Raw genomic sequence first — 9,265 nt, 5'->3', positions numbered from 1 at the left:
TCCCACCAATGTTTTTTTTCTTGACGTTTATAACGTCTCACTAACTAGGGACGGAGCGGCATAAATACAGACCTGTACACGAAACCTACAGACAAACACCAACATTTACTTTATTCTAATTTGTTCTACCAACGAAACGTTCAAGATTCGCACTACTGAACTAACGACATACCTTCTGAAACGCCGTTACAAACGCGACTTTGTTACCAATCAAATACAACGCGCCGCAGAGATTCCCCACATACATATCCTACAACCTAACAGATAAACAAACCTGAACGCATACCTTTCATAACGACCTATATTCCATCACTTCCTTCCATCTTCAACGTAATAAAAAAACACTACAACCTTCTTCTCTCCTCTGACCGCTGCAAAAATGCTTTTCTATACCTACCTGTTGTGGCTTTCAGACTCTCCCCTAGCCTTCGCAACCTGCTAGTTACAGCTAAAACCAAATCCAAACCTACTACAGTCGCAGAACATTTCCTCTCCTCTCCCCACAAACCATTTCTAAGGACATGCTTTTCTACACCTACCTGTTGTGGCTTTCAGACTCTCCCCTAGCCTTCGCGACCTGCTAGTTACAGCTAAACTGTCCCCTAATGCAACCCTTTTTAATTCCACACTTCCTTCCGGTTCTTTTCGCTGTGGCAAAAACTGCGCTACCTGTCCTTACGTTTTCCATGGACCAACCAACTACACATTCTTCTCTACTGGCGAAACACGCTCCCGGCATAAATTCCCACATAACTTGCGAAACTAAAAACCTTATCTACATGATTCAATGCATGTAACAGATGCCATCTACAGTACATAGGAGAAACTAAACGACGTTTAAAAGACCGTTTTAATGAACACCGCCGCATTTTAGATAACGCTAAAACCAAATCCAAACCTACTACAGTCGCAGAACATTTCCTCTCCTCTCCCCACACACCATTTCTAAGGACATGCAATAAATTCTACCGAAAAAAATATTTTCCAACAGAGACTCGATCCGTAAGAACGGGGAGCCTTTTTTGATTTCAAAGGCAGGACAATTGATTCTAATGGTCTTAATATCCGCGAAGAAACGTATTAGATTTCAGTTTATTATTTGCAGTCACTTCCGTTACTTTTCCTTTACTCTTAATATTTGAATTCAAATTTGTTGTAACTACCATATTTTATCACATTTTTCCGGTACTACGCCAACATCCATTTACTATATATATGTACATAGAAACAATCCGATGTAAACTCTCATTGCACCTGAAGAAGGCTGGTTTGGCCAGTCGAAATATAGTACACTAAAATCAAATCAGGGGGAAGACGTAAAATATGTAACAGTAGGACGTTATTATGAAGGAGAAATTGGAAAACGTTTGGTCCGCATCAGTGGGGAAATATTTGCAAAGAGGAAATGGGAATCACCAAAACGTGGGTGGCGACTGGCGAATGTGGATCAAGGCGAGAGGGAACTGTTCGGATCGCCCGAGCCTTCTCAGAATTCCCTCCCCTCATCCGCAAGGAAACAGGCCGCACATTATTAAATACTCGGCTCGAAACGCATTGAGGCTGGTTTATCATTGAGATACACAGACGACAACAAATACTGAGCTTAACTTCGCGTTTAAAAATGTTTTCCGTGATCGGTCCACGTTGAATTTCAAGTTTAATGATGGGGAAATCATCAAAGGTTAATTTCGATAATTCCGATTTCTGTATTTGTGACTCTAAGGATGCGTGCATGATTAAATGGTCACTCAATCAGGAATTGTTATCTCTGCCATTTTAATATTGTTTCATTGCATACAACACATGTGAACACTATGTAAATTTGAGGGAGAAACTCATTTTAGTGCGTCTGCCTTCTCTAAATGTTGCCAACATTGTAGGATTTGATCTCAGCTTTTGAATCATTTCGAACTTGATCACGGCTTAGCTTCGTCGAGCTATGGTGAGCAACATTAGGCCTGACACCTTTCTGAACGGCATCTCTGCTTGGCATCCTCCATTTCACTTTACGCACCCGAAGGTTGTCGTTGCGGCAGTGACACTTAAATCCAGCCACTTTCCATTTACAGCCATGCTTTCCCCATTTCTTGTCTGAGTTTGCGTATGGAATATGCTTGGGGACCCCGTTGTCTTGTTTCTCTTCCTTGTAGCGAACGCAAGTTTTACCGTAGCAGGCGCACTTGATTCCCACTCTGTAGTGACAATCGTTATTGTTGTGGCACCCCTCTGAAGCCAAAGAGCACTCAAATTCAGGGGAACCCTTGGTCGAATCTCTGGTGTAGTCGAATTTTTGCAGCTGTACATTACCACTTTCTGTAGGTGAACAGCCATAATTCAAGTAACCAAGGTAGTAATACTGCAGGTTTACAGCTCTGATGTAGTTGTCTGATCCTGTCTCGAAGCGGCTTTGTAGAATGTCCCAAATTGGTCTGAAACTGTGCTCCACAGCGGAGTCTGACTCGTCAGCTTCATTCATCAACTTCTCAATCAGTTCTTCCGTCCTCTGTTTGAACAGCGCGTTACGGGTTTCTTTGGTCCCTCCGCGGACGATGAGTTTGTCTACCGTGTTCATGTGGCTTGCACTTGATGCTTCACTTTGGCTGACATTTGCACACGCTTCAACGCCGACTTTGCCAACACTGGTAGGCCCTGCGAGTGAAACGCAGCTCTTCACCTGAAAGTCTCTCTGACTGTATGATTTGGAACTCTCCGCAAAGGATGTCTGCTTGATACTTGATCCACGCTTTACGGACGTTATAACATGGGAACCGAACGTCTCCAAGAAATTGTAGTATGGCTTCCAGGAGTTTGCGAGCCAAGGCTTGTCAAATGTTAAGGGAAGACCTTCGAATTCCTTCAGAAGACGCTTCGTTAGAGTGGAGACATCGATGTCATCCAAACAATCCTTCTTTACGAAGATCTTTTCCGTCAATGCTCGGACGTTTAGAGACATTCCACTTACTTCGTTGGTCTTTGAATCTTTCGTCTGGATAACGCTGCTTAGCGTGGCTCCAAGAGTGAATGTAGACTGCAGTGATGCGTCCAAACCAGCTTCAACGGCCGTCTTGGAGTAGAATGCTTTGGTGCTTGCGTAGTAGTCAAAATGACTGCCTGAATAGTGAAGCTCTGATCTTTTGAAGCAGCTGGAAGGCAATTCTTCGAACACGCTCGCCTCATGTTCCTGAAAGTCACTCAACAAGTTGACCTTTCGCAGATTGATCCCTTTTCCAAGCTCAAATGTGTCGCTATCATTGTTCGCTAAGACACCTTTCAATGTGGCTGACAGGCAGAGGAGGAGCAGTGTTTGCACGATCATGATTCACAGAATCTGTTTGTGGAAGCAGTGTCACCTAACCTACCGATAAAGGATCCATATTTAGCTTAGTATGACATATTTCAAAGCCAGCAACTTGATTTCAAGTCACCAATGGGTGGAAATAACTGAATCACAAGTGCGTGGACAGAAAAAAAAAAACGGGTGGTTTGGTTGATTAAATATACCTCATTCACAAGGAATTATTGCGACAGCCATGTGAGATGAACGAAGAGAATAGCCTGATTGCTCACCCCAGCGATAAGGAACTTAAAATGCTTTTTTGTGCGACTGGACCCCAACCGGAATGGTCCAGTCTCTATGCTCTCATATCAGTATGGACGATTTGTCGGAAATGTTAGTGCAACCACTGTCAAGGGTTTAAGAGAGTCACTTCAGTCTGCCATTTGTTACTTAAATACGCCTCTGCTTAAGCTAGCCTTTAAGGCAGGCCTTCCATGATGGAATTTATTACCGGTTATGTGCTGAGGTGTTTCTTTTTCTCAAGAAAATGCATAGTTTGGGGAGAGACTTTGTTGTGCTCGGTTTTGTGTCCATCGAAGGACTTTCGTTCTCACTGAGAAATTAAAAAAGATGAGAAAAACTGTCCACATAGCTGAACTTTTTGATGTGACTAATAAAGGCAGCATTAGTGGCATGAAAATGCAAGTTGGGAATCGGTTTCATTTTGAAATAAAGGCCACATGCAGATTAAAGATTCGTTTTTGTGTTTTATTCTTGGTAAATCAATTCTTGCACTAAGGCCCTGTTTACAAGGAGGGAGGGTAACCCCACCTGTGAAATTTTGCTTGTAAACCCGTGCTATCTTTGACCCTCCTGCTAGGGAAACCCTAGCAGTGAGGCAGTAAGGTCACCCTACCTGCTTGTAGACAGGGCCTAAGTAAATCATTGATAACAAACCCGAGTTGGTTTTCCGAAAACTGCCGCAGATTTCTCAGTTTTAATTTTTTCTGTCTAGAATCAAGCCGTGATCTATGCCACGCTAGTATTTTGATAAATTACTGGATATGAAACATTACAATAAATACAGACTTAAATAAGCATAAACATAAAAGATCTTTTAGCACAACAAAGTCGAAGGGATGCATATCTGGGTAAAAACGTTAAAACTAATTGTAATGAGGCAGCTAATCTTAAGTGGGAATCAGGCAACGACGTATATTTTGTGGAATCATCGTACAATGTTGCCAGATACGAAGTGCGTGGAAGCTATTGTTTGTTAATTGTTATTGCTGTTAGACAACCCACAACAAATGCTTTCCATCTTAGCAGACAATCGTGTTAATCCGCCCCCAAACGGCGAAACAAACTGTAATATTTGAATTGAATGAAGTGAAAAAAAAAATCCCAGAAAAGTTTTTCTTCTCATTCTCCCTCGATTGTAATAATGACGTTAGTCTATATAAAGACAATACCTCAAAAAGCAGAATTGATATCTCGTAGGTACATTGTTTTTTAATGGCCCTGTTTATCCACGCTCCTCAAATGCAATTAAGCCAATTACTTACGCTTTGAAAACAAAATTATAATCTATGGGTGGATTAAACTTCCACTGTTTTATCACTAACCTTGATGTTCCCTGGACTCCCTTTCTTGCTGGTATGTCCAGTGAGGCAGAAACTTAGTTATTAAATAACATAGTCTTGTTAGGGACGTCTGAGCTTGCAGGTTCATATGCATGTAAGTCGCTGAAAATTTTCACGGATGTCACCTTTTACGCTATCCTTTTGTTGTCCTTTATTTGATCACTTACTGGTACTTGTCGAGAGAACTAAATTGAAGACGCAATGGCTTTGTAACACATTTTATGAGTTTATATCAAATTAGCCGGTTTTTTTTTCTTTTCTGGCCCAAGAAACTCTCCGCTTTTCATGTAATATTGCTTAAGTGAATTTTTTATTACAACAATATGATTCCTTTCAGAAAATCTCGTTCTTTAAAATCGCTTTTCTTATTTTTATGTTGACGCAAACATTTCTTCATGTACTATTATTTAGGTTTGTACCGGAAACCTAAGACGCTCGTTAAGTTTGCTTTTTAATACTCAAGTTAACAAAAGGTCTCCCGTTCAGTTGATCACGACTCGCATTAATGTCCATAAACCTTTTTTTTTTCTTTTTTTTTTTTCATCTCTTTCGAATAAAAGTAGAAGTGAATTTCGTTATAAAAAAACTGCGATGAAATATTTTTAAACATAGTAAAAGCTAAATAGTAAAAAAAGAACGACGACGTTTCGACGCTATCCTAACGTCATTATCAAGTCAAAAAAGAAACAAAAATGGAACTTGATTATAAATACTAAAGGCACGATAGCTACAATAATACTACCTGCAAACAAAAAACCTATCACCGATGGAATGTGCTTGAGTATTTAAAGACATCAATGCGCTGTCTATTATTTTTATTCTCCAAATTCCATTCATGCTAAGCTTTTTTTTATCTTGTAGTGTTATATATTGTAGCAATTGTCTCTGTAGATGATTAACAGTTTAAGTGTTGTGTACCTAATGATCGATTCTTATGAATTTTCTACACGTTTTGACCAATCACGCTTCAGCGATCACAAAACAAAAGAAATGTTTGGAGTTGTTGGCTCAAAAGTTTGACCAGTCTAAAACTTCGTGCGTTTCCACTCGTGAGACTTGCTAATACCTTTGTCCTTCCCTAATTTGAAAACACTGCATTTTAGAATGTCTCTTCGGGCTTATGTGTCTATAACGTCGAAGATCTTGTTATCAGCAATTTTCGGGGTTTTGAATAAACGAGCCCTTGCCTCCTAGGTAGGGTTAACCAGGTATGCATGCACGATGAAGGGTTTTTCTTTTGTCGAAAGGAACTGGAGGACCTCAGGTTGAAAAGCGAAGCAATCTAGCAGGAATTTTGGCCGCTGTGTTGATATGCATTCTGCTGGTGATCGCTGCTGTATGCACTTTCATTTATCGGGGACAATTGATGCAGAAATGGCGCACATTCAAGCAGAAAACACCGAGCGGGTATGTCGGATTTTGAAACTCCTTCAAATGTGCAATTGAGAAGGACAAGAACGAGACAGAGCAACCGTAGGTGTTCGTCCACCCCAAAACACCAATTGATACTACTGGCTTACAAATAGCTGGAGGGAGATAAATCACTTGAACCGAGGATTACTCTTAACAGTCATAGTTTGTGGTCAAAGTCAAACTTGAATCCGGGAGCTCCTCTTGCTACCTCGTTCGTTAGCTGATTTCTCAACTTCGGAACCTTTCAGCCCTAAGTCGCAAACGCTACTTCTATTCTTAGCCTCGCTCGCCATGGGTTGCCCCGTTCAGAGTGCCAAAGGCAAATATCGTTTATTTCAGTCGGAGTCGTACTGAGGAATTGACACGATAAATGGGCGAGGGAATACGCTAAGGAATTATTACTGTGGAAGCGAGCAATCACATTTTTCATAAAGAAAAATGGTACCTTTACCATATCATTACACAACGAGTCTGAGTCAAGGGCAATTTCTGTCGTTTATCAGTTGTTTTTTTTTTCTAGAGTCGAAGACAGTGAATCCCTTAGGTACGGTCGACTTAAGCTTTTTTTCTTTTCTGCGATGTAAGTCGAAAGCACGTTTCATGAAAATACCTCGACAACGTGCTGTTTTTGGTTGATAATACCCAACCTGAGATTGGCGTGAACTACACACCCACCCAACCCCAAGCTCATATATGTCTATTATTCTTTTATACTTGATCCCTTTGACTTCTTTTTGTCTGGATCATTTTTTTAGTTACCGAGGTCTGTCCAGGGGCTCTCCTAAGCAACAAAGAGGGCAGAGTGGACCAGCCGCTCGCACTAGTCACGATGTGGAGGCCGCAAAATCGAGACCCAATATTTCGGGACCAATCCTTAACAATACAACGCGAAATCAGAAGGATGTTACTTTAAAACGCGGTGCCCTTGGTTCTAGTAAACCTTCAAGTGAACCTGCCAAACAAGATCAACCAGATGCACAGCCATTAGTAGCTTTCAAACCAACGCCAAACAAACCTGAAAAACCTGCTTCGGAAAAGGAGGAAAGTACTACAAAGTATTTGCCACCAAAACTGCGAAATCGAGAATGGCCTCCCAAAGATGACAAGAGAGCTTCTTTGAATCGCGTGTCTAGTCCAACAGGGATTAGTAATCATGTCAAACCTATTCGACCGAAAAGCCATGCGGGAATATTAGACAAACCCGCTGTTCCCCCTCTCCCGTCAGGGAGAGGGCCAGTCAAACCCGCTAAACCTTCACGACCTGAAAGCCTCGCGGGTGTGATTGACAAACGCGAACCTGCAAAGCCGTTGAAGCCGAAACGCCCAGAAAGTCACGCGGGAGTGATTGACAAACCGGTTGCTCCTTCTTGGAAAAAGAACGTATCACAAAGTTCTACGAGCAATAAAAAGCTGCAAGCCACAGATGCTGTTAATCCACCTAACATTCTCGGTAGGCCTCCATTGAGGGCTGTTGACTCTCGATTTCCCAAACAATCATCAGAGGAAAGGCCGGCCTCGCTGCCTCTTAACCCATCTGACTTGAAAAAAGCAGGACTTGCCTCAGGGAGCAAAAAACCTTCCTCTTTCTCTTCGGCTGATAACAAACCCAATAAGGTCGCTCTCAAGCCTCCTGGACCCATTCCTCCGCGACCTGGAGCAAAACCGACTTGATGATATCTCATTAGTGTACGACTCCATTCAACGCGCCGCCCAAATCACTACAATTGCAACTTAATTCTATTCTACACATCCGTTATGAAAAGTCCTGAAGGAGTTACTGTGTTCTTTGCGACTATCTTCATCATGTTGTCTGCCGAATATTGTTCGCTGAGGCGACACTTTGGATTGATTAAAAGACGAAGATAAAAAGGCGTATTGCATAGAAGCCTGGTACATACGTAGTGTCGAAGAAGCTCTCTGAAGGTGCTCCAGAGAAATATTTTAGGAAAACTTTCTCCCCCTAGATATAATGAAATTAAGTGAACTGTAAGTTAAATTGCTTTTAGAATTGACTAGAAATGCTCACTGAAACTTAGATGTAGCGGATATTGTCATTCTGGTATCCCTTACGCGTTAATCGTTATCTGTGATTGGACATTTGGGTGAGTAAAATTATAACTAATTAGTAAATTAAATATTAAACCAAGGAAGAACTCTTGGAGGAAACCTTTGAGAAGGATCAATCAGGTGATTTTTACAATTAGTCGTGGCAAAATTTGCTATCTGATATCGATTTACAGCGAATTCGATATTCTCACTCAATTAGTTATTCTGATTCTCTTCAACTGAAGATTGTTTATCCATAAAGCACTCAGAGGTAGTAAAAGTCGCTGCCGTTTCGTGGGTTAAAAAGCAGCCTTATAAGTGTCCTGTGAATCGATTGGCTAAAAATCCTCCCGGGTTGAAATGTTCTTGACGCTTACTCCGGAATCTTTCCCCTGTAAACTCAAAGATCTTCATTGAATTACTGACACTAATGTCACTGCAATGCTTCCTCTCCATGATATCAAATTCTCCGAGGAAGAGTGCATCTAAGTTTTTTCAATCATTAGGTTGTTGGCAGGAGTACGAATAAGAAACTATTTCAAAAAAAAAGGAAATTCAGGAATGGTAATAGTCTCCTTCGAAGCCGTTATTTGGGTCGTCACGCAACGCTCCTCCCCACTAACAGCTGCTCACGAGAGAGACACATTCCTTTCCCTTTGTTTTTGAGAACCAACAGAATGCTCGTTATTGTTATCGGGTACGCCAATCAAATTCCTCGTTATTTTTCTTCGCCATCGTTCGTTATTTAACGACTCTGGCGTCGCGTAAACAACCGAATAAAATTCTCTTTCAAGGAGATCTATTTCTCCCTTCGTACTCGCGTCGCTCAGACTTACGCAGGATATTCCTACCTGTCGTAAGCGTTCGGTTTGATCCTTAATGAGGA

General features: G+C 41.4%; 2 protein-coding genes across 4 annotated transcripts; one reads left to right on the top strand and one right to left on the bottom strand.

The window, feature by feature from the left end:
* Positions 1 to 1,761: 1,761 nt before the first annotated feature.
* Positions 1,762 to 5,023, bottom strand: LOC138043091 (DELTA-alicitoxin-Pse2b-like). 3 transcript variants are annotated; one of them, XM_068889214.1, is made up of 2 exons: positions 4,903 to 5,023; positions 1,762 to 3,355 (listed from the first exon to the last, which is right to left on the bottom strand). In XM_068889214.1, exon 2 carries the CDS (start codon positions 3,314 to 3,316, stop codon positions 1,859 to 1,861), a length of 1,458 nt encoding a protein of 485 aa, XP_068745315.1. In that variant the 5' UTR covers positions 3,317 to 3,355; positions 4,903 to 5,023; the 3' UTR covers positions 1,762 to 1,858. The 3 variants fall into 3 exon arrangements, with proteins under 3 accessions (XP_068745315.1, XP_068745316.1, XP_068745317.1); XM_068889215.1 differs by having other exon boundaries at positions 1,762 to 3,350; positions 4,903 to 4,958; XM_068889216.1 differs by lacking the exon at positions 4,903 to 5,023 and adding an exon at positions 4,750 to 4,867.
* A 420-nt stretch (positions 5,024 to 5,443) lies between these two features.
* On the top strand, positions 5,444 to 8,475 carry LOC138043100 (neurofilament medium polypeptide-like). The gene is made up of 2 exons (XM_068889224.1): positions 5,444 to 6,327; positions 7,089 to 8,475. The coding sequence occupies exons 1-2, from the start codon at positions 6,287 to 6,289 to the stop codon at positions 8,002 to 8,004; spliced, it is 957 nt and encodes a 318-aa protein (XP_068745325.1). The 5' UTR covers positions 5,444 to 6,286; the 3' UTR covers positions 8,005 to 8,475.
* Positions 8,476 to 9,265: the final 790 nt, after the last annotated feature.

Source organism: Montipora capricornis, chromosome 3 (assembly GCF_036669925.1).
Source record: "Montipora capricornis isolate CH-2021 chromosome 3, ASM3666992v2, whole genome shotgun sequence".
NCBI classification, from domain to species: Eukaryota; Metazoa; Cnidaria; class Anthozoa; order Scleractinia; family Acroporidae; genus Montipora; species Montipora capricornis.
This window is presented reverse-complemented; position numbering and strand designations above follow the sequence as displayed.